General features: G+C 37.3%; 1 protein-coding gene across 5 annotated transcripts in view; it reads left to right on the top strand.

Moving 5' to 3' along the window:
* The window catches only part of CNTN5 (contactin 5), a 602,217-nt gene extending 578,395 nt beyond the window's left edge, over positions 1-23,822 (top strand). For all 5 annotated transcript variants that reach the window (XM_085064530.1, XM_085064543.1, XM_085064523.1 and 2 more), the window contains 5 exons: positions 8,654-8,763; positions 17,052-17,238; positions 17,694-17,806; positions 19,134-19,302; positions 20,878-23,822. In XM_085064530.1, the coding sequence (XP_084920656.1) occupies positions 8,654-8,763; positions 17,052-17,238; positions 17,694-17,806; positions 19,134-19,302; positions 20,878-20,981 (683 nt within the window). In that variant the 3' untranslated portion in view covers positions 20,982-23,822. The remainder of the gene's footprint in view (positions 1-8,653; positions 8,764-17,051; positions 17,239-17,693; positions 17,807-19,133; positions 19,303-20,877) is intronic.
* Positions 23,823-24,617: the final 795 nt, after the last annotated feature.

Here is a 24,617-nt window from a genome sequence, read left to right as displayed (position 1 = left end):
CAGTTTACTATGAAAATGGGGAACTTCTTTTGAAAGAGGTATGGACTGTCATGCTTAAGGAGCTGAACAACTGAAGGCACAATTTTTCAAGGATTTCTATTGAAGAGTAGATATTAAATAACGATTGATAGTACAATATATTATGCTCCTAGGGCTGATCCAGCAAACCTTTACCTTACTTGCTTTTCATCACACATTCAATCCACTGCTCAGCAAACATCTAGAAAAAGATATAGGGTCAAATTATTAAAATTAAGGCTTTATGTTACATATTAACAAGTTTTCTTGCGTCTACAAATGGATCTAAAATTATTTAAAGGCGCAACAAAACTGTCTAAGGAAGTCTAAAACATGTTGCCTCTGCTAAAGTACACTGGAAATAACAAAGAGTTTTCACAGGACAGATTCTGAACCCTGGAGAAATCTGATATTTATTAAGAATGAATGCATCTCCTTTTTCTGTATGACTGTGACAGCACACTGTGTGCTTTCTGATTCACATTCAGAGCCTTTTTGTGGTGGCTCTGAGTTCTTAAGAGAGCAGTTTGGCAGGTGGTGTTGAAAAAGGTGTTCCCTTAGTGAACACAACAGACTGCCCTCTGATTACATAAAGTGATTCTGACTGAGGCAAAAAGCTTAAAACATTGCTTTCTGAGTAAAAGAACTCAGAAAATTTGACCAAAACACTGAGCACTTTTTCAAAAGTAAATAGAGTGACTTATATTTTTTATCTCTATTAAGTCAGATGGTATAATAACATCATAGAATGATTTGGGGTGGAAGGGACCTTAAATATCATCAAGCTTTAACACACTCTGCCATGGGCAGAGAACTTTCCACTAGACCAGGTTGCTCAAAGTCCCATTCAACATGGTCTTGAACATTTTTAGGGATAGGGCATCCACAGCTTCTCTGGGCAACCTGTTCCAGTCTCATCACCCCCACAGTAATTCATTTCTTTCTAGCAACTAATTTAAATCTCTCCTCTTTTAGTTTAAATCCATTCACCCTTGTCCTCTTACTATCTGCCTGTGTAAAGCAGCTCTCCCTTTTTTATAGGCTTCCTTTAACCACTGGAAGGTTACAAGGCAGTCTCACTGGGGCTTTCTCTTCTCCAGGTTAAACAACCCCAACTGTCTCAGTCTGTCTTCATAGGGGAGGTGCTCCAGCCCTCTGATAACTCCGTGTACCTCCTCTGGATCTGCTTTAACAGGTCCACATCTTTGCTAAGCTGGGACTCCAGATCTGGATGCAGCACTGCAGGTGGGGTCTCAGCAGAGCAGAGCAGAGCAGAGGGGCAGGATCACCTCCCTCACCCTGCTGCCCACACTGCTTTGGATGCAGCCAGGATGCAGTTGGCTTTATGGGCTGCAAGTGCACATTGCCAGCTCAAGCCCAGTTTTTCTTCCATGAGAGCACCCAAGTTCTCTTCAGGGCTGCTCTCAATTAGTTCTTCTCCCAGTCTGTACTTGTGCTTGAGACTGCCCCAATCCAGCTGCAGGACCTTGCACTTGACCTTGTTAAACCTCATGAGGTTCATATGCGTGTGACTCTCCGGAAAAGATGGCTTAATTCAGTAGGAAAATTTGAGGGAGGAGCCTTTCCTGGAGACCTGAGGAAAGGGAAAAAAGGAAGTAATCAAACAGAAAAGAAGAAAAATAGAGGTCACATGTAGTGATGTAAAAGAGGATGATGAGAGCCAGGAAGCTGTTCTGAAGAGGGAAGGAGGATGATGATCAGAAGATGCAGGATAGAAAGAAGATGTACAATTACTTCAAGAAGGCAGAACAGAAGGACACAGTAGATATTTCCAGAACCAGGCAAGGACAAGCCTGAACCTCACATGAAGGAAAACTTTAATAAACAGAAAGAGACATGAGAGCACATGGAGAGCACAGCAAATTAGGCTACCTGCCAGGAGAAAGGTTGTGGTATGCCAGCCTGAGGCTGAAAAGGATCATGAATATAACACAGAGAAATCTTCTGACCATACTTTCTGTCAGGAAAATAAGGTATCAGATTCATACTAGAACATACTGAAACAGCACTGAAATTCAGTGCAGGTAAGATGATTTTTATCTGCAGAGGATAAAAAATTGTGAAGGCCCTAGACATTGAAAATAAAGCAACGAACAAAAGCAATGTTAGCAATGTTTGTTATAACATAAACATTTATGCATTCTTTTTTATTGATTACTACATTCCACTTAAATACTGACGTGCTAATCATTCCAAGATTTACAAGCTTACAGTATCAGGGAAAACCATATCTTTATGTGTAGTTTTAATTCAGTGGAAAACAAAAACTGAGAAAATTGTAAATATAGCAATGGAGAAGAAAATAAGAGTGTGAAGGTATGATGGTAAGAAGATGGAAAAGGCTGCACTGATAACAGTGATGGCCAAGCTGGCTTTCTTTAACAAGCATGGCTACACGAAATATGAGCTACACAGAAAAGACAAAATAAAAATGATAAATCAGATGTCATAACATGTGGACGATATGATAATGTATCAGGAAATACAAAAGCAGTGTTTGGATAAAACAGAATAACCTTGGGTTCCATGTAATTTTCCATTGGAAAATTCATGTTCATGTTTCCATTGGAAAAGGACAAATAAAGAAGCTGGAAATCAAACTAGAGGTCAGTTGCTGATTACCTTGATCAATTTGGATGCTGAGAGAGACCTTTCTAATTGTTGATAAATATTACAGAATGCTGTTATTTATGAGAGAATTTAGCTCTTCAGAGTAGTTTGGATAGTAAAAACTAATTAGTAAGGACTAATGACCTTGTGTTCTTGCTGTGCTAATTAGCAGATTCTTTATCCAGTACTAAGTGAGAAGAAATAACAGTACAATAGCCTCGTTCTGATAAATAATTAAGACACTATAAAAAAGCTGAACATAACAAATAACAGTGGTACACATCATCATTAAAAAGCAGGCAATTATTTTATTAACTGGAATCAACAGTTGAAACTAAAAAATAGAAATGTTTTGGAATGTTTCTAAGCCAAAGATGTAACATCTATTTGAGGTTCATACTGCAAGAAAGGTACATTTCCAAGACTACATTATATCTGAGGATCTAGAGATGTACCCTCTAAAAGATATTCAGAATAAGTAAAAAACATACATAGTACAATCCAAGTAATTAAAAGGATAAAAATAACAAATGTATAGACAAAATTATGGTTAATTTTTTTCCATGGACAAAATGGACAAAAATAATGAAAAACTTTATCATTAATGTTAAATAAATAAGGTTACATAGACATGATAGCTAATAAGAATGTGAAAGTGATAATTTTTACATCTGTATTGAAAACTTCTGATATTGTCAATTGTCAGATATTCAACCTTTTCCCAATTAAACAATGCAGAATTTGCAATTCAAGTGTACCATAAATAAAATTTAATCTGTTTTTTCTCTCATGGAGATGGGGTAGAATTTACAAAAAAGAAAGGCTCAAATGTTTCAATTCACATCAGGACATTATTCTGATAGAACTGCCACATCTTGGGGCAGCACAAATTGCCCAGAGTCAATACAGATGATGCCAACAGTGTGATGATGTATGGACAGCTGTATGTTCATGCTCCAGCTGGTGTTTTGTCTCTCTCTCTGTCCCTGTTTAGTTTAAAAGTATAGAAGCAGCCTAAAAGCACAGGGATAAATATGAATTAGAGTGCTCTACAGTACAGAAATAGGTGAGAATATAAAAGGATATAGAAATAAGCTTCTGGGAGAAAGAAGGAACCCAACTGGTTTCAAGATGAGTTAGGTCTTTTATAAGGGGTATTTTTTTGTTAATGATTGTCACAATGGGAGATACTGGATCAGTTCTGTTCGTTTCAGTATCTAGTTTCTCCTTCAGGCACCTGACAGAATTATCTTCACAACAACTGAAAGATCTATAATTTTGATAAACGCAGTAGTGAATACTACTAAACACTTTTATACAAGAAATAGAAAGCCCTGAGCAATACAAGGTAAAGCCTGAAGACTCTCATACTCACTGTTGAAAACCTCCTGAGGGACCCCAGATGCATTTCTGTAATACATACAAGATGCAATGATACTGCACAGAGCTTTTGCTCTTGCTTTGTATGGATTTGTGGTAATTCATTGAGCCAATGGAGAGCCAAAGCTCTTAGCTTTCTGAAAGGCAAAGGCCCATATGAGAAAAGCCTTTGCAATTTTGTTTCTTCATAATTTTTAGACATTTTGCATCTGGTCAGCTAGTGGATGATGTTGTATTAAACAAGACCCTGCAGAGTGAAGGATTGCTCTGGTTAGACCCATCTCCTCTCAGTTTTGCCCTTATTTAGACAAATAAAGTATTATTTCCTTTCCACTGAGAGTAAATAATATGCAATTACATGCTTTTAAATGCAGCCTCGATGTCTTAAATTCATGAAGTGAAGTCCTGTGATTAATTTCATAGCTAAAGCTGAGCTTCTTGGGGTTTAGGTGAACTTGAAAACTAATAAATTGACAGATTAGCTGTAATCTACAGAGGGTTATTTACAAATTCTGCCAGATGATCTGTCTGGAGATATCCTGTGAAAGCTCAGCTAGAGCTGTCTCCAATGATTATTTTGGGAATGAAATCACAATCCTGACATGCGAGAGTTTATTAAGGACTCCTCTGATCAATGGCACTAGCCCCATGGGAAAGGAGATGTGCAATCAATATAATGGGCACATGCCCTCCTCACATGCTGAGGGTAACTCTATCTGCCATGTCACTTGATGGAAATGAACCATTGTGTTCATGAAGATGGCAACATTCCTCTGGCAAAATCTTTGTGGAATAAGGCAGGTCCTTCTTCCCAGGTGATGCTCTGCTGTGTAATAAAACTGGGTTATTCCATAGGGAAGAGAGAGCCAAGGCAGGATGTATCCTGTGAGGAAGTGTGCAGGAGAGCATCATTACAGAAGCAGGCTTCAGAAGTTCTGCCTGATAAGTAAAATTATTTGAGCACTAAATCAAAAATGTTCAGGGCAGAGGTCTTCACTGCTAGCTCATTACAACAATCTTGTAATTTTTCTCAATTTTAAAGTCCTCTGCAAAGACCCTGGTCAAACAGAAGGTGAAAATAAAAAGTACCTGCGGAAAAGTGAGAAGCCTGAAGGCCTTCTTGGAAATAGTAATCTTGTTTCTGCCATTGTGGAAATTGGATATCTTTTTCCTTTTGAGCACAAGATTCCGGAGAAAGTTCTATATCCTGCAGGCAGCCATTTCACTGCAGATCTGGTGTAGTACCCCATTTCTCAGGAATGGAAAAAGTTTACTGAAGGTTCTCTGATTTGGAAGATAGTCCCTGTGGCTATTTCTAGCAGGGAAGCAAATGCTACCACTTTCTTTAGCTACAGGTTGACACAAGAGGAGTGAATTTTCCTGATTCTCTTTCTGATATATCTCTTGTGGGTTTTTCCACAGAGAGGCATTATCATAGAAATAGATCCTGGCTGAAATCCCAAGATCTCAGCTATGAAGAACTGCCTGCAGTCATAATGCAATTTCTCAGACTGAGGTTCTTAGCTTAGAATGAGAGCTCGAATCTTGAATAAGACTACTTTGTAAAAATCCTTTTTGGAATCAAAAACAAGATCTGAACACATATGTAGTGATTGGTTAAGGAGTTCTGACTGAGGATCTGTTCCACAGGAGAATTAAAACAATACAAGTTTGGGTGGGCTCTTAGACTTGTTTTTTAAGGTAGATCATGTGAAAATCCTTAAGGATGAATATTTCAGAAAAACAGATCAGTTTACAGTCATAAATAGGTAAAACACACTGAGGGTTAGTAACTAATTCTGCTTTCTTTACTTTGTAGTGTGTAAAATCAGGATTCCGTCTCTGAACATTAGATCAATGCAATTAGCTTAAATGCATGTCCTGTAATTTTACAGCCATCCCAAAGACCTACATATTGATCATATTTCCTTAAAGTGTGACTGCAGCACATGGAAAGACAATGTTTCATGGACACTGCAGACAGCCTCATGAGAATTTGTTTTGCTGCATCGTTAATTCAAACAGGGAATATTGAAGGGATCATTAAAGATGTTGGCCCTTTTTCCTTTTTTCGAGAACTATGACCTTAGGTAGAAACCTATAGGTTTAGTATAATTACAAGATCTGAAGAAAATAATATGATTATAACATCATAATAGAAAAAGGTAATGAACCTATCAAACTAATCATTAGTTTTAGACTCAGAGAATAAAGCATGACATTGGAGTGAACCACAGACTGTATTGTATCACCAGAAATTATATGGTCCTCATCATCTGAATCAATAAAAAATGCTTTTTAGTCTCGAAAAACTTTCAGACAGTCATAATATATCTTATTCCCAAAGATAGAGTTTCTGCTGTTTTGCTGAACACTATCCTCAGTGTCTAATATCAGTGAAACTGTAATGAATTATTTCTGAATATGTTAGAAATACATTTTCTTCACATAAAAAAACCCCAAACTATATCTGTTCCATTTGTTGAAAACAATGTTTTAAAATATCAGAAAATATTCTATGTTTCTATTCAAGCAATATACAAACCACCCCTAGTGAATGTTATGAAGAGGAAATGATACCTACATTTATATAAAATGTAAAGTCTGCCAACATTTTGTGTACCTCTCAAATTATTTACCTCACTGCAATCTTTTCTGACAACAAGGTAATTGCTTCAATAATACAAAAACTAGAAAATAGCTTTTGCCACACAAATCTTAGTAGTACATAAAATAGAAAGCAGGATGTAACTGTTGAACAGAAAATCATATTATGAGCAATATATTTCTTCATAGCATAATTCTTTCGGTATTGAATTCAAAAGATCGTTTTTCTCTTTTTCCTGATGAAACTTTTTTTTATTCTTTGTTACCTTATAAGTTCCAAACATGTTTTATACTTATTAGTAATACTCGTTGGCAAACACCACTTTGTATCACATCAGAATTATTTATTTTCTTCAGATGTAAATTAAAAAGAGATCAAAAAAGAGTAACATTAAAAGTCTGACATCAAAAAGTATGAAAAATTTGTATGAGCCATGTAAAAAAAAATTACAGGGCAGCAGCACCAGAACAATGGCTGCAACATGATCAGAGAAAGGAAGGTAGCTAATGAGTCAACACTGATATTAGGTATCCTACATATTAGGTGGTTTGATCATTGAGAGAATTGTTTTATCTCAGGCTGTTCTGCAAGGAAACTCCTCCTCCGTAACCCTGTTAAACAACCCCCAAAAAAACCATTTTTCAGAAAGCTCTTTGATGTGTTTCCCTTTAACACAAAAACCAAGACCTCTGCCTGCCCTTCAGGAACGGACCAACACATTAGAAATATAATGAGGAACATTAGGCCAAGGAAGAAATCGCAGGCTCTGCGACTATAGGAGAATGTGAATTCACCTTTTTGCTGACAAAGTGAACTACGCGAGAAGGGTGGAGAAATGCCCTGTTGTGTTCTCCATAGTATTTGTTAAAGCCTTGCCTCCATAGTTTGTCTTAAGAAAGCTTTCCGTCATATTTAAATAATAAAGTAAAAGACTCACAAGATTTCCTTGACACATGTCCCAGTTTCAGATGAGAAAATTTTTGGACACTCGTCACTCCCAGTGTACTGTAACGGGTGATACAAGTGAGTAGTGGGGTGCTCAATAGCCTGTCATGGCAAACCTCCAGGGACCTACCTTTACCCAACTTCCCAACCACTTAAAGAAGTTGGGCTTCTTTAAATTGTTCAGTGATGTGAAAGTGCAAAGCCCAACTTGCCTGTGCCAACACTCTGGGCAGGTGTGGTGTATAAAGCATCCTACAGCCCTGTGCCTACAGCTAGCACTCTGGCCACGCCCCAGCATCACCAAAGGATACCCAGCCTGGCTGCTGGACAGGAATGGTCCTCTGCTCCAGAAAATCAGGAGGCCAAGACTGCAGAGCGTCTTGTGAATACCATGGAGATAGGAACATGGATATAGGGCTGATGGTAACAACACAGGTGATCCGAGGGACAAACCTTGGGTACCTTTATAAAAATGTGCACCCCAGGCTAAAGCAGTAAATGCCTCACAGAGGAGAGAAGGTGGCACATCCCAAGAACTGGTGCCTGTGGCTTCAAGGACATAATAATGTAGTCCTAAAAAAATCTTTTACATAGCATTTCACTACAGTGCTGGGTATCACTTCTTACTGTGTTGGACCAGGGCAGGACTGACTGAGCACCCCAGCCAGGTATTTCTCGTCTTGAGCTGAAAGAATGGCACTAAGAATCCGCAAATAGAATGACTGCTCCATTTACTGCTGCAGCTAGGGCAGTGAAAGGGGTGTGTGGAGGCAGGGGACACATATACAAATATTAAAGCTTTTTTAAAAAATCATAGACAAGAGATTCTTTCACAGTTTGCTGCACCCATCATCAGTGATGAGATATTGATGTAGCGTGACACAAATAAAGAAATACAACAATAATAATCTCTTCATCTTGTTCAGTTTTTCATGTTCCCCCTAAGTGTCATACCTTCTTGTGAGTATTAAGGTAGAATAAAGGAAGTAAATGACAGTTTCAGACGGAGTGTTTTTGATAAATGCAAGCTGTTACAGTGGAGGTTTATTGTTTCAATTTTTCTTAATACAGAACCTACTGCTGCTCCCATCGATGTCAAAGCTACGAGTTTGTCTGTATCAGAGATTCTTGTTGCGTGGAAACATGTTAAAGAAAGTCTAGGAAGACCACAGGGATTCGAGGTACGAACACAGAATATCATAATGAGAAGTCTTGTTGCTTTTGTGAGTGTTGCATTCTGTTAACATGTGCAGTAGTGAAACTTCAATAGGAATGATGCTCATTTTAGCATATGCACCACTAGCTGTAGAACAACGGTCACAGCTGTAGCACCGGAACATTTTTTATTTCTTTGTGCTTGAAAACTGTTCAACACCAGTTCTTATAACATCTCTTTGTCACTTCAAAAAGAGCTGAAAGAACTACAAGTGACCCAGCATGCATCAGTCACAGGCTGGGGAAAATTAGGTATTGACTGTTTCCAGCTCTAAGCGACCAGTTCAAACTAGTTATTTACTGACAGCAATCAACACAGAGAAGGGAGAGAGCCTCTGCGTCCATGTGCTCTCATCCCACAGCGGCCGAGGGACATCTGCTGGGCAGACCGCTAACAGCGGGGTGTCAGGAGGGGAAGCAGCAGCTGCACAGTCCATAAATAAAACTCTGCTTAGAGACAGCCCTTCCTGACTTGGGAGAGTGAGCCAGCCCTGGCAATGGACCTCCTTGCACTTTTGGATACAGTTTACAGTCCAACCCTCTAGGAACAGATCTGATCCAGCGGTACATCTGTCTGTGGTTTGGGGCCACAGCAACCCACCCTGACCTTGTGGCTCAGGCTGTGCTGACCCTCATGAGATAGTCCAGCTAAATCAAATTAACTGATTCTGGGATGCAGGTTATTTGTCCTGCTTTAGACCTTTAGACAGTGCTGACTCATTCCTGATTCTCTACAGTAACACCAAAAAGAGAGTAAACATATAAGTCTGAGGCAGACACCAATCATGTAGGTATCCAAAGATATCTTGTGATGTATCAGCACAGGGTGTGTTCCTGGTAGCATGTCTGGACACACCCAGGGGCTGGTGACCATCACTGACAGCCTTAGGAAGGAGTTGTAGGTGTCTGGGCAGCACCAGAGCCAACCCCTTCTCCAGCTCAGCCTCAGGCTGGGCAGCCATGAGCTGGACAGTGCATTTACCCCATAGCTCACATGCAGCCAGTTAACATTTTTTTACCTATTTCTGTGGCCTGTTGATATACTGGATAGCAATATCCTTATTAATATCTAGCACAAATGGGGTAGACACTTTGACATGTCCCCTCAGGTCTAGCATTTGTTCAGGTCTTTTTCCCATTTACGTCTCTGTGCTGAACTCTGCTAACCCCCTGTCAGTTTTGTTTCATTGTTCTTTTCTCCTGCTTCTTCCTTACATTAAATATGTTTCTATTCCTTTGCACATAGCTTGCTTCATGCAGTGAAAGTGATATTTGACCATTTTACCTTTAAGCCTGCTATCTATAAAGAGAACAAAACTGTATCTAATAAAGATGATATTCATCTTGCAAATACTATTCCTCTCCAGGTTGAAGTGTTCCACTTGTTACTAACCTGACTTCAATCTTGAGACCAGTCTTTTATCATCTGCAGCATTGCTGCACCCTGTCTTTTTTTCTTTTCAGAAAGGTGGTTGTTTTGTTGGGTTTTTTTTCAGATATCTTAACATCTTTTAAATTATCCCTATTATTTTCACTCTTATGCTCATTCCATCAATCAAAATTATTCTCGAAGTGTTCTATTAGCTTTGCATTACATATTTTAAAATAAAAAAAATAGATTTTCTTTCTAAAATTGAAATTTATTTCCCTAGAAACTTATCCTTTCATAATGTGAATGGATTTTGCATCTACCTGTTTGTCACATAACATTTCCCTTAGCTCTACAGGTGTCTGCTATCAATAGATGGCTGTCACAGGTAGGACAGTGGGCTTTCTTTGTGTCAGAGGTGGTCTTCTGCACTTAGAAAGTGGTCTGACCTTTGGAGTTTAGCACACTCTGACCCAAACAGTAACATTTCCCTGCTCTAAGTCTCTCATGGATTTCTCAGGTACAAATTTGAAAATGCTCATTGATACAGGAGAAGTTATTAACAGTGAACATTATTATTAATTTGGCTCCTCACTGTGTTGTACACCAATTTTGGGATTCTAGCATTGGTTTGCAGAGTAAGAGAAGGTTACAGAGTACATATTTCAAACCAAGGACCTGCAGGTGACGTAACAAAAAAACTAAATATAAAAATACTGCACTGCTCCCTTCTACCTTCTCCCAGGAAGGAATTAGTGGAGCCTTCCAAATAGTAGTACCTTTTAAAGTACTTCTTTTATCTAGGGAGATGAGGGTGTTTTTTCACCCCACCCCACCCACTCCCATCATGCCCTTTCTGTCTTTGTTCATTTAGCCAGAATTCCTCTGCCCACTTTCTGACAGACAAATCTGTTATGGAGTAGTTTGCTCTTTTCTGTCTTCACAGGAATAATTACAATCTGAGCAGCAGTTACTCAATAAACATAAATTTTTCTGTTCTGCATTATTCAGTGAGAGAGAATACCATCTAAGAATGGTATTGCTAGATCTTTTCAGTTCCATTTTTGGGAAGGAGTTCATCAAAAATGAGATAATGACTTACAGAAGCAGTATAGTGAGTCAGTGCTTTGCAATGTTCACTTAGGTATGCTAAGTCCACACCATTAGCCCAATTTTACCAACATATGACATATGACAGTTTCTCTTTAAAGCATCCCTTTTGCATTTTAAAGTGCAAAAAGCAGTCTGTGTAGGAAGGCACTGGGGCGAAATCCACCCCTCAAAACCCCAGAAGTACAGAATAGCTTCATGCTTTCCACATGATTCACTTTCTTAAGAGTCTCTTTCACTTCTTGGGAAGACTCTTTTAATTTCAAAACTTATTCTGAAAGTTCATCATACAGACATTGCAGTGCAGGCCAAAACCTTTAGTACTCCTTTAATCCACAGACAGCAAATAAATAATGTACAGAAATCCAGTAATATTGATAAAAGGAAGAATTATTTATCCTTTTCTGGTTTTAATTATTTCCTAATGTAGAATTATTGTGAACCACAAGTAAAGAGTTGCCTTCAACTCAAACTGAATGCAAAACAATCTGACTATCCACTCTGTTTTCATGTCTCAATTCGTATTCTGCCTGTGGTCATCACAGCAGTGACAACCTCCTACACAGTCTTCACATTTCTGGCCTTCTGGCAACAGCATTATAAGAGGGGCAGCTATTTTCTTAGCACTTGAATGTTTGGGCTTTAATCAACAGAAGTGACAGAATATTTACTACATATGGACAAGTTCACAGTGACCCACTTTCACTCTGGCTCTGTTTGCTCTTTGTACTAAGGAGTAATGAAAGGCAAAGGAACTTGTCCAATTTCACGTTGTCATCCTTGAAAGGCAGTGTTAACTGTTATGTCACATGAGTTTTATGCAAGGTTTACTGCACTCATTTGCATCTTCCAAAGCACATATTATTCCTGACTTCAGTACAGGTTTGTCAGCTGTCTGCCTGACCTTACTAAATATATGCCAGCTACAGCCAGATAAAGTAGAAGTGGCTCAAAAACTTTGTCAGAATTGTGGAAAAATATAGTGTGTTGTTCATACTTATTGTTTGGAATCTATAAGCTGAAGGTTATAAAGTCTATTTGAGCCCTAGGCAATATTTTCTTTGTCATTCTCTATGGGTAAGGAAGGAAAACAGAAAGAATTACTGGCTGGAAGAAAAGATATTTTAGTTTTCTTTATTCTTTTTGAGAAAGACAAGGCTAATACTTAAGTACAAATGACAAAGTTCATGTCTTTTTCATTGGAATTCCCCTAAGGGATAGGAGTTTGGCTAATATAATCAAAAGATCAACTTGAAAGAAACAAATAAACAAAAAGCAGAAATAACAAAAACATAAAAGATAAAAAAAATTAAAATCTTGCATGCCATTTTCAGAGAGGATTGCTTGACTTAAAAACTTGGTTTACCATATTATGTTTTTTCAAAGAGAGTTATCCGATATTTTGCTGTTTCCTAGCTGTACTTTGTCTATTTTTATAATGGAACTGAAAATTGTATTTACATGGTACTGGAATATTTTTTATTTTATGAAGTATACCTTGAGGTAATTTAGAAAGAGCATATGGATATTTTAACTGCTGCCAGGAAAAGCAAGACAGAAAAAAAATTAATTGGTGGTTCACTATCCAGAATACCAATTTAACAGACTTCACTTTTGGAATTAATGGGTTTTCCCAAACACAAAATTAAGGATTGGATGAGTTTATATACAAGTCAATTTCGCCTACGTAGTTACTCATGTTCTGATTCAAGACTCTCCAAAGTCCTGAAGATTAGAAGCAGGATTTTACAGCAGAGCAGTACTATTGCTTCTCATGCCCTCAAAGTGCAGATCACACCCTAGATCTTTCATGAGGGCTTCAGGAGTGCAATATCCTTTGCAATGTCTATATCATAAGTTGTTTTTACAATTATCAATGAATCATGAACTGTTTGGGGGTTTTATTTCCTAAAATCACAAAACTGAGATAATTATTAATTTTTTTAAGAAAATGCAACTAGATATTTGATGATGGTCCTTGAAGTTTAGGTAAAATATCAGTTTTCATCCCATGCGTCTGCAGGACCATGGCAGAGTACCTGAGGAAAGAGGTAGAGAATGCAAGTTGCTCCAGAATGCAGGAGTACTGCACTGTGTTCTGTTTCTTCTTTTCAGTCAGCAGTTGTTTTGGTGAGAGGGATGGAACTGAGGTTGACTAACCTTTCTGTAGAAACCTCTCTTCTTGTTCTGAAGGATAGTCACACCAACATCTTGAAATAATAAAAAAAGCATCTCTTCTGTCCTAAGTTCTCACACCAATATTTTCATGGCTTCCATTTTCTAGTTCAAGGAACTTATCAGGCTTCCTGATAATGCTAATTAAAATACTTTTCATGAAATCTGAATCATAGCATCGGTTTTTTCAGGGCTACCAGCAGTTCTTTCAGCTCACAGCTCTTTCTGCCCTAGTACTTTCTATAGTCTAAGATCTCTTCAAGTTCATTTTCAATTATGTCAGTGCTGTTGATGTTGATATGTGCTCGAAGAGCCCAGGAAGGGTTGTGTGTTTTATCCACTTTGATTCATTCTACTTAATTTAGGCTCTCACTTGATATGCTTTATTTGTAGCTTTAATTTTCTGTGGTCAACAGAAAGAATATCCAGACAATAACTCTGACTTTACTGGATTTAGTGAAGAGGATGTGCAATTAGATCAGATTAATTTATGGCAAAGAATCCATAACCTAGAAACCAACTTGGGAGAAAGAGTAATATTATTCAAGATACCATTTTACCTACAACTTCAAGAAAGTAATCTGTAATTATCAGAGGTAGCAACATTTTAGATGAAATAAATTTTTAATATGAAAATTTACTTTTAACAATTGCTTAACCCACGATCAGGGCAAATCAAGTTGCATGGCCATGCATCTCATTTATTGCTTTCTCTCCAGCTCAGAGGGATGGGTTTCTAGGAATCAGATTAAAAAAAGACAAATCAGATAAACAAAAGACAACAAAAAGTCCTACAAAAATGTAAAACCTCACAGAAAAGAGTGCATTAAACAGAACAAATGCTTTCTTCCTCCCTTTCTCTTTTGTTTTTCAAATATGGGTGTTTTTGTGATTTATGCTTCACACTAGTATCAATATTCAAAGTTATCATTAATGAAAACCTGTTGTGTGTTACAAATCCCTTCTGCAAAGTATAAATTAAGGTTATGGAAAATAACAAGATTTTTAAAAGAACCAACAAATGCATAGAAATGTGAATAAACAAACCCTCTGTTTTAGTACAATGTCCAACGCTTTTAAAGATCAGTGGTACCTTCATTTCAATTTTCATATCAATGAGAAGTCCCCACACCCTCTACCTCAGTCAACAATCATTGAAAAAAAAAAAAAAAGGATTTTATTTTTAATTTGAGATCAAAGTCCAAACTCACTTGGCAATACTTTGAGGAGAATTTTAAAATCAGGGAACACTTTAAGGGATTGGAAGCACAGACAAAATGTACATAGAAGCATTGCCTAGTTGCATCTCATGCTTTTGGTTCTTACCACAGTATATTCATTCTCTCAAGGATACCCCTTTGCCAAAAGGGAACACCTCTGCCATGTGGTGCAGCAGAACTGATAAGGGAACTTCATGATTATTTTTGCAGACTTAACATGTACAAAATACAGTTAGTGTCCAAACTGATAATGCCACATAAACAGAGGTGGAGAGCAATTCCAAACACATGAAAAAATATCAAAATTGTCTTTCTTCCACACTCATCAGCTTACTATATCAATGTAGTCATAACACCAGTATTTGGAAAGTCAGATTTTCATAACTTCTTTATACTAAAAAAAAGGTTTCAGTGTGAAAGCTGGGTGCTGCCTATGGTCTTGAGCATTTCTCTTGAGCATTGAGTTAACATGAGACATGGTGTGTCCTATGAATAAACACAGCTACTTATAATTTTGCTCCTGGCTTTCTAGAAAAAGGAGAAAAATTTCAATTGCATTTCCACCCCTGCTACTGCCTACCTGTGTAAGCTTGGTCATCTCACCTTTCCTTCCTGACCATTTCCTTGTTGGATCCTCAGTAGACTACACTCTCTGGATCACAGAGTCTCCAGGACAGGTGTTCCCTCTCACTGCCTGTTCGTACAGTGCTCAATACTGTGCACTTCTCACCATTGCAGCACCAAATTTGTAAAGATGCATTATGAGCAAAATGAAAGGAATCTGTCAGATTCTGCCCAAGAGATAATAAACATGGGAGATTCAATAGTAGTATGTGAATAAATGGGTTTTGATTCCTTTTTGTTTTCAAGAAAAGAAAACTGATTCTGAATAGGTGTTATTTCAGATATCAGTAGCTTTGGTCAGGTATTCATCCAGAAAAATACCCCAGTGAATCACACTTATTTCAGACCAAGTGGTGGCTGCAGCTAGATTTGTGAACTGAGCTGTAATTCACCTAAGAATTAAAGCATTTAATATGAGATAATGCAGGCACATACACACACAGAAAAGACATTTACTGAATTTTATAGTTGAAAGAGTGGACTTTGATTGAGGTTGTATCAGTCTGTGTAAACTCAAAATAAACAGAGGCACTTTACCTAAGTGAAGATAAGATCTCAGATGTATAATTTTGCAACCAGATTGTTTCAGATGTTTTATATGGCTTTCCTAGCGCAATTATAAAAGGTCAGCATTGTGCTCATTGGTCCTATTTTTCTGTGAGCCCATTGTGTTTTTTGGTTTGAAATTTTCTGGGAGACATTCTCAAGAGTTCTCTATTGTCTGTGACCTTTTTTCTCAGAGGAAAAGTTGTCCAGATACAATGTAAATAACTTATTAAGAAATAACCAATTTCACATAAAAGGTCAAAATGTGGAAGAAACGCAAGTAGGTCTTGGCATGAATAAGAGTAAGCTGACTATAGGTCTCTGAATGGCATGTTAGTGACATCTCCTGTGAGGGGAAATAGGGCCCCAGGAGAATTGCCTTACTTCTGTAGCTCACCTAGATACACTAAAAACAAACAGCACTACTTTTCTCCAGCTATGTCCTGCAAATACTTGGTCCCTGGGAAAAGAAATTTGTCAATTCTCAGCTCAGCTTTATAACCTCAAGATTATGATAAATTTAGTGAGGATACAGAGAATAAGAATTAAGAAGAACCAAAGGTCGTTTAGGGGTTCATTGCATGTCTGAAAAGGAAGGGCATAAGTATACTATCAAAATTTCATTTATCAGAAACCTGTCTATATCCAAGAACTAAAACTGAATCCACTTCCTTTTTTTTCTTCTGCTGAGATTTTTCAAATGATTGAAATATTTCCATCATTGTTCTATCATTGCCTATTCATTGGACTGACAAGAAATCTCTTGGCTCTGAGTTTCACCAGGCCAGGAAGAGAATATTGCTCACAACACTTGTTAACTGATGAGGTCAGAGTTTTCCAGGGAGAAGGTAGATATTCTGCTGATCTACCAGAGGATGAGCTCCTCTTCATTGTTCTTCAGTGATGATTTCTCCCTGCCAAAGTTCACCCTCTGCTCTTCTGTCTTATAGTAACCTCTTCTTGTGCCAGCACACAGCTATTCCATGTGCTTTGAGTCACACCATGATCTTCTGAGTTTTGCCATTCTGGAGAAGTGAGCATCGCATGGCTTGAGGTCAAGCTGCAAATCCCATCTGCTTAAAGGGGCCTGATGATCAGAAAAAGGCATAAATGGCAAAAATACCCTCCACAGGATAACAAGTACAAGCATCTGGAAGCATGAGCTTGCCAGGTGCCAATATTAATCCTTCATTTGGTTGCTCGTTGGCAGGTTGGTTACTGGAAGGACATGCAGCAGGAAGAAGCAGCAGAAAAGGTCAAAACAGAGGGAAACGAGTCATCCATCCTCCTGACAGGATTAGAAGGAAACACATTATATCACCTAACAGTGAGGGCATACAATGCTGCAGGGTATGGACCACCTAGCACTGCTGTGCATGCAGCAACCAAGAAATCCCGTAAGTAATCTCAGTACCTTTGCTAAAAGGGAGAAGTCAGGGAGCAACCTCTGTCCCCTTGGGGTTTTATTTAATAAGACTGTATAATAATCAGGAATCATGTATAGCTTTGATTCATGGCTTTGCTTTGATATTTAGACATGAATACATATGACTTTGCATTCATAACAAAGGTTATTTTCCTAGAAAATAAGGCATTTTTACAAAGGGAGAGAAAGGAGTTCAAGTTCATAAGCTTTGTGGAATTTATGGGGTGGGCGGAATAAATACACCATAATCTACTAAATTAAAATACTGGTGGAAAAAAAAACCTTAGATGTTCCATCTAGAGTTGGGAGCCTGCTAATACTATCAGTTTTAAATTAAAGAAAGAAAGATTAAAATACTTTTCTTTTGGTTTTAATGAAACTACCTAGAAATATACATATATATATATGTACATGTTTTCTTCTCAGCTCCCAGCCAAGCACCAGGCAATATTATGTGGATACAGGAAGGCTCACATGTGTCTCTCGGGTGGGAGCCAGTCAGACCTCTAGCTAATGAATCTGATGTAATGGGATACAAGGTCAGTGCTTCCCCTTCCTTGCTCACCTTTCTCTCTTCCAAGCAACTGCCCCTCTTTGTTGGCTTTTTTCCCTTTCTTATTCCTCTGTGCAAGCAAACCATTCTACACAGACTGTCTCAAGACAGTTTTCACTGTGAAATGCTATAAGTGAAATTAAAATGAGAGAAATGTCCCAACCTATTTTCGTGTTGTGATTTTCAAATACTGAACTCTATCTGACTCCCCTCTATCTGAGGGGGTCTGTCCGTCATTCCTGTGGCTGGAGTGGCTATTAATAATATCAGACTGCAGCGAAATTTCTAATAACTCTTCAATTCAACTGTGTTTGCAGTAGGATTTTGGGAAATGCATAATAATGAGACATCTTTAATTTACATTAAAATTAATATTTTTATGAAGCAGAAACACGAATACTTCAGTTTGTTTTGTGATGTTTAACAGCAGTAATGGTAAGACCTGAAATTTAACGTTTCGAAGTTTTAAAGAATAAAATCCAGATTAACCTTTTAATAACAAGTCATAAAAAAACAGAATTCATTGCAATACTTTAAATCAAAGTAGAATGATTTCAGTGTTTTTAGAGAGGTGTGGGGTTTGGGTTTTTTTGAAGCTCGTATCAAGTCATTTCTATATACTACAATCTCATATCTCCTCTGATACATCAGGAAATACCACCAAGAAAGTGTAAAATGTTTCAAATAAACCAAAGACTTTTCTAACCTTTATCAGAATAGTTAATATTCTGGAATAGTCAGCTTCTTTTGTTTTTCACACTTCTGTGACCTTTTCAATTTTGTCTGGGAACAGAAACTGCATAAGATTCAGAAATACCAAAAAGACAGCTAAGTACTGACTTGCTTTCCTCCAACATGCCATAAATTTGTATTGAGTTTCACAGGAAATGCAGGGACAGATCTGAACTGTTCTCAGTTGACTTAGCCAGCTAAGGTAAACATGGTAAATACATTATAAATATACTATTCAGGACATTATCTTTACATTTGACATTCAAAAATACATTTTGAAATTTTGGAGACAAAGTTGGGCAACACGTAGTGCTGGAGAGGGCAAAAGCTCTGTCTTTGCTCTAGGTCATCATCTATGTCCTTTCACATTGGTTAATTGCTATTATACTTTGCCATGACTCTTTTGAGGCCATTGCAGGAAGGGAAGAGTAAAAGCAGATGTCTCTTCAAATGCAATGTTCAATAAATCCCTAATGAAAGCATGAAACATTTAACATTGCAGAGACTGTGTTAGCCACACAAAGTGTCAGGTACAGAGCTTGAATGGCCACTGTGACCACTATCTGCTCTCTTGACCGTAGGTGTTATTTCGGCAAGAAGGCCAGAGCAATAGCCAAGTTATAGAAACACAGAAAACCTCTGCTGTGGTGCTTCTTCCTGATGTTGGTGTCTACATCATCGAGGTCTGTGCAGTCAGTGAAGGAGGGGATGGGACTGCAAGCCCCCAGATCAGAGTTCCATCTTTTTCAGGTAAGGTTACACCTACATTTGAAAGAGTCATGTTTAATGAGCAATGCTCATTAACTCTGTTATTATCTACCTGAAAAACAATGTGCTCCCAGTTCTTTGGCTGTTACATAAAATCATTGATCTGAGTCTTTAGTTCTATGCTGAAACAAAGGTATCTAGAGCCATAAGAGATTTTGAGGGCATCTGAGGCAACCATGTGAGGCTGATGTACAAAAAGATGATTTATAGGAAACCTCTCCTTTCAAGGATAACATCTGAAAATCTACCTGAGCTATAGATGTTTATACATGCACCTGGTGTCTCAAACAGCAATGCAGTCAGCTGGGATGCAATCCATAGAGGCCAGCAGTGGAGCCTTGACAGCAATTCAGCTGATCTTCTGAATTTAAGTATTAAAACATAAGTACCTAAGGACATCTGCAATGTTCCAAGACATTCCAAACAGAGCTGGCAGATAAGACGTGGGACATGCAGGATACACACATCATTCTATACCACCAGCCAGAGATGTACTATATAAGACAGCTAAAATGGCATGTATTTGGATAGCTGAACCCTGTGTACATGCCTGCCGAAGAATAAGCTGAATTCCTCTGTGAGTTCCAGTGACTCCATTGCATAATTATTACTATATTCAATTATTAATTTATTTCAGTATTAAAGTGTTATTATTAGGTAAATTATGATGTCTAGCTTCTATCTCCTCAGTTACTGTGATGTTTTGAAAGAATATAAAGCATCAATATTACACAGGTAAAAATGGGATGGAAGGATTGGTGATAAGAACAAGAAAATAACATTGTCTTTGCCTAAACACTACAAGGCTAATGCCTTAAAGTTCTACTAAATATTACTCTTTGAGCCTGAAATTTCAATCTAGAATTACAATTGCAGCTCTAGTCTGGTCACAAACCACAGTGCTATCATCAGAATGCAGAAGAAACCAATCCCTGGAATATTTCTTTCATGTATCTTTTGAACCATAACTCTAGGGTACAAAGTCCTTCATCTAATTAGACTATGCATATCACATGATATTCACTTAGGACAATTGTTGTCCAAAGATACCCAGTCTGGTTCTGTTTCATTCTTGTTGCTTCTACCACCCCAGAACACAGTTCCCTTTAGCATGGCCTTTTAAGGCACTGCAGTGATCAAAAATCAACGCAGGACTACAGGCAAAAGATCAGTTTTTCCTCTGGACAAACATAGGGATTAAAGGCTAGCTTTCATTCCTTGTTCTGGGACAGAGATTTGTGACCCAGGGCAGCTTCTGCAACCTAATTCTCTTTTGAAGATTAAGGCACAAAACCATATATCCGTTTGGAATTTCCTAATCAATTGCAGACTGAATATGAGGATCTAGAATGTGTGCTGCTGTAGGTATCACCATAAAATCCCATCTGTGTAGGAAGCCCATTTTGTGACTACAGCTCTCACAAGGTAAACCATTGCCTAAAAATTAGTCTTTTGCTGAGGGAAATAGAATATAAGTTTTGAGCAAAAGCTAATATCTAATTGTATTGAGAACCATTTGCATAATTTGTTTCTTAATTATTTTGCTTTTCATTTCAGGAGGGAAAGTAACAAGTGCTCAGTCCACCTTACATGTGTTGTCTCCTTCCTCATCCTCTGTAACATTGCTTTTGGCACTGATGGTACCTTCGACCTCGTGGTGAAGGCTGCAGACTTTGTTGTTGTTGTTATTTGTTTGCTTTAACTTGATGACACCAAGAGATGGAGTTTTATGTCCGAGGAGAAACTGAAAACCCAAGCTCATGCTTAAAGACCCATCAAAATGCCTGTGGTGCACTTAGAAGAGTGTTGGAGACACGGTCAATAATTCATCAGGTTTTTACCTCTTCTTTATTTGTAAAAGTCCTCTGGGGAGGAGACACTTCTTGGCCCAAAATTATGAAGATTGTATGTAATAAACTTTTGTAAGCAAAGGTAATTTCTGTCAAATGCATTTTCCTTTTTTAACATGTTGGAATTTGGTGAGCCCAGTCATGTGTCATCAGGTGTTTAAATGATGGTGTCTAGTACAGTACACCTGTATGGTTTGGAAAAAAAATCCCTTTTTTAAATATAGAACAAAGTTTGATACAGCTTTGTCAAATACTTTCCTTGCAGCCCTTTTAACAGGCTGTTCCTACTGACAAGGGAGAAAAAATACAGTTTATACACAAAGACCACTGAAAAATTGAAGAAGAACTTGTTCTGAAAGTATATAGTATGTATTCAGATAGCAAAAAGAATTGTCAGTGAAATATCAGAACACTCACCCAGAACATGGTAAAATGAAGCAGAAAATCCATTTATTTTATTACCAGGTTAACGGAAAATTGTTAAACACAAATAATGAGGAAACAAATTTCTTTTTATCAAATACCACAAGATTTAATGTCCAGTGAAAATTTCAGTAGAAAATAAGAAATCAATTCCTACTGAATATGACAATAAAAATTCCACTGGACATTTAAACATCTTATATGTTTAGCTACTAAGTGAACAAATAAAGCAATGCAAGGAGATAAACTTATTTCTCCCAACCACTTCTCAGTTGTAACTTTCTTTTTCCTCTGAGTCCATTTTTTGGAAACATTCTATGCTTTATATAGCTGATAATCAAATTGAAGTATATATGAAAGCCTATTATGGAGAGAATATTAACATTTTTCAGAATGTAATCATTCACACATATACAGACTGCAGTAGGATATATTTCAGGTAATTTTGTTTCTGAGAAAAAAAATACATGGAAAAGTGCTACAGAGCATCATTCCAATTATTTAACTAATTGGCTCTATTTCTATACCTCACTGGAGATTATTCTTGTAGGTACTATGTGCTACCAGTTTTAATCCCCATTTTTTGCTGTACCAGACAATTTTTTACTCTATAGACAATTTGGACAATTTTTTTTACATTGGAAGGCCTTTCCACGTTCTGACACCTGAGGCAAAATGATTCCCAGGGAGGATGGTGTGCATGTTTGTACAATGCTACTGTGCACAGTGTTATGAAGAAGGGCATTTTGCTAACATGTCTAGGGATCACGCTTAGGAAGAACATTTCACTGCCTGAGAAAAATCAAGTCAAAAATATTTAACATAAATGTCCTAATAGCATAGTTCCACTAGCTATCCACTCCTCTAAAAGTTTTGATGAAGACTTGTTTTAGCTGATGAGTTCCCAATTCAGCATGCTATTATTTTGCCAATTCTCTAGCAAAATAATTTTTGGCATTCAGTTAATACACTTGAACTGTGCTCTTTCTCAGCAGCTTCAAAACAGTAGCCAAGAAAGCACAACAGAGATCAAGAAAGTGAAAAGCTGACTGATCACTAAATATTTTTTTCTTTTGAATACTTTAACAACAAAATCTTTCGGAGAAGGTTCAGCTCAAATCTTTATTACCTACTAATTTTAAATAATTTTCTAAAAAATGGTGTTTAAATTTACTTAGTCACCATGTTGCTAGGAAAACAAAGGCAGGATAACTAGCTAAGAATGGACTGTAGATTTACAGAAAGAGGCCTTCTATATCTCTGCTTCTTGAAAAGCCTTTGAGATCAAACATAGGAAGGTGTAATGTACCTTGCTGATAGAGCAAGAAGAAAATAACTCATAGAAATATAGAAAATAACTACCTGCTGTCCCTTGTAAAACAGCAGCATTACTACTGTGCAGAGAACCTGCATAAACAATCCATCATCTGTCAAAAGCTTAAAAAAAATAAGAATAAAGTGATGAACCAAAAAGTCAAATGGCTATTTTATAAATTAGTTATGCATAATTTCCTCTATTTTTTATACAGTTTCTTGCCAATGCAGTTTATTTCAGAGTATTCAAAAAGGCTACATTCACTGCTGGTGGCATTCGGTTAAACTTTCTGATAACAAAAAATGGATATGCTTTATAGGAAGAATAAAAGTCTGATAAGGAGATAGAGCTCCATCTAGACACATCTTGCTCTTTAGTATGAAGATACAAATAGAAATACTGAACATACCATCAGGTAATGTAGTTGTATTGCAGGGACGAAAGGAGGTATGTTTTATATTCAACATGAACAGAATATGTATTTTGCATCTTAAATATATTAATAAACATGTTTTAAATGTTTAAGTACCTATGTATTACCTATTTGTTACTTTGTAGAAGATGTTTCCTTAACATGACATTTTTAGTTGCAAGGGAAAGCTTTTTCCTTTTTCATGTAAGAGATTGTAATAGTGCAGTCTGGCGTCACTGAGGAGACTGTATTTTTGTATAACGTCACAAGATCTGTTCAGAAAAAAAATAATTAGAAAGAAACCTTGTTTCACAGACCAAAAGAAAGATACTGTCATGGCCCATATCAAAATGTTAGATATATTGTATACAATCTGTATATATGCTATATATAATGGTATATACAATGTGGAAGACACAGTAATATAATAGTTTCTGTGTACTGTTCTTGTAACATTAGATCTTTTTAATAAATTATTCTCTTTTTATTGACTTTTATCTTATCTCCTGTCAGCTCCTCAGTTATATTCATAAGTACAAGGTGACACAATTATTTGGCTTTGAGCAGCAAGATTACATGTTTTTTCAAGAAGAAAAATATGAATCTGCGATAGTGAAAGTGGACAATGCAGCCATTAAAATCAAATAATTTTTGGCACCCTTTTAATTTCACCGAAATTTTAGTTTCCCTGGGTAGGTATTTGTTTTATAGCTAAATAACTGAAAGGTACAAGAAGGCCTGAATTCTCAAAAGGAAACCATACCTAACAAAAATTGCAATGTACATCTGCATTTTAGAATTAGAAATAAAGGTTTCCTGTGCTAAAAAAAACCAGTCATGAACAGAAGAGAGATTTATGTTATATTTCAGGAATAAAGTATTTCCTGTGAGAGTGGTGAGACACTAGCACAAGTTTCCCAGAGAAGCTGTGGATGCTGCATCCCTGGAGGTGTTCAAGGCTAGGTTGGATGTGGCTCTGAGCAACCTGGTCTAGTGGAAGGTGTCCCTGCCCATGACAGGGGTTTTGGAACAAGGTGATCTCTAAGGTCTCTTCCAACCCAAACCTTCCAACCAAATTTCTATGAAAAGAAGTGCTTTATAAGGAAGTCACCGAGGTCAATCCTCTATGTACTGAAGTATTCCACAGTTTCTGGGACCTCTCTGGCATGTGTAACATTCTTTCAAGTGTCACTCATACCCCATGGCTGTGGAGGCACAAAAGCACAGTGTGGTCATTTCATGTTCAATCGAAAAGTTTAGTTTCTTTGTCTTACATTTTAAATAGTTTCCCTGACTA

Source organism: Lichenostomus cassidix, chromosome 1 (assembly GCF_008360975.1).
Source record: "Lichenostomus cassidix isolate B80296 chromosome 1, HeHo_3.0, whole genome shotgun sequence".
Taxonomy (NCBI): domain Eukaryota; kingdom Metazoa; phylum Chordata; class Aves; order Passeriformes; family Meliphagidae; genus Lichenostomus; species Lichenostomus cassidix.
Note: the sequence above shows the minus strand (reverse complement) of the source record. Positions and strands in the feature narration are given on the sequence as shown.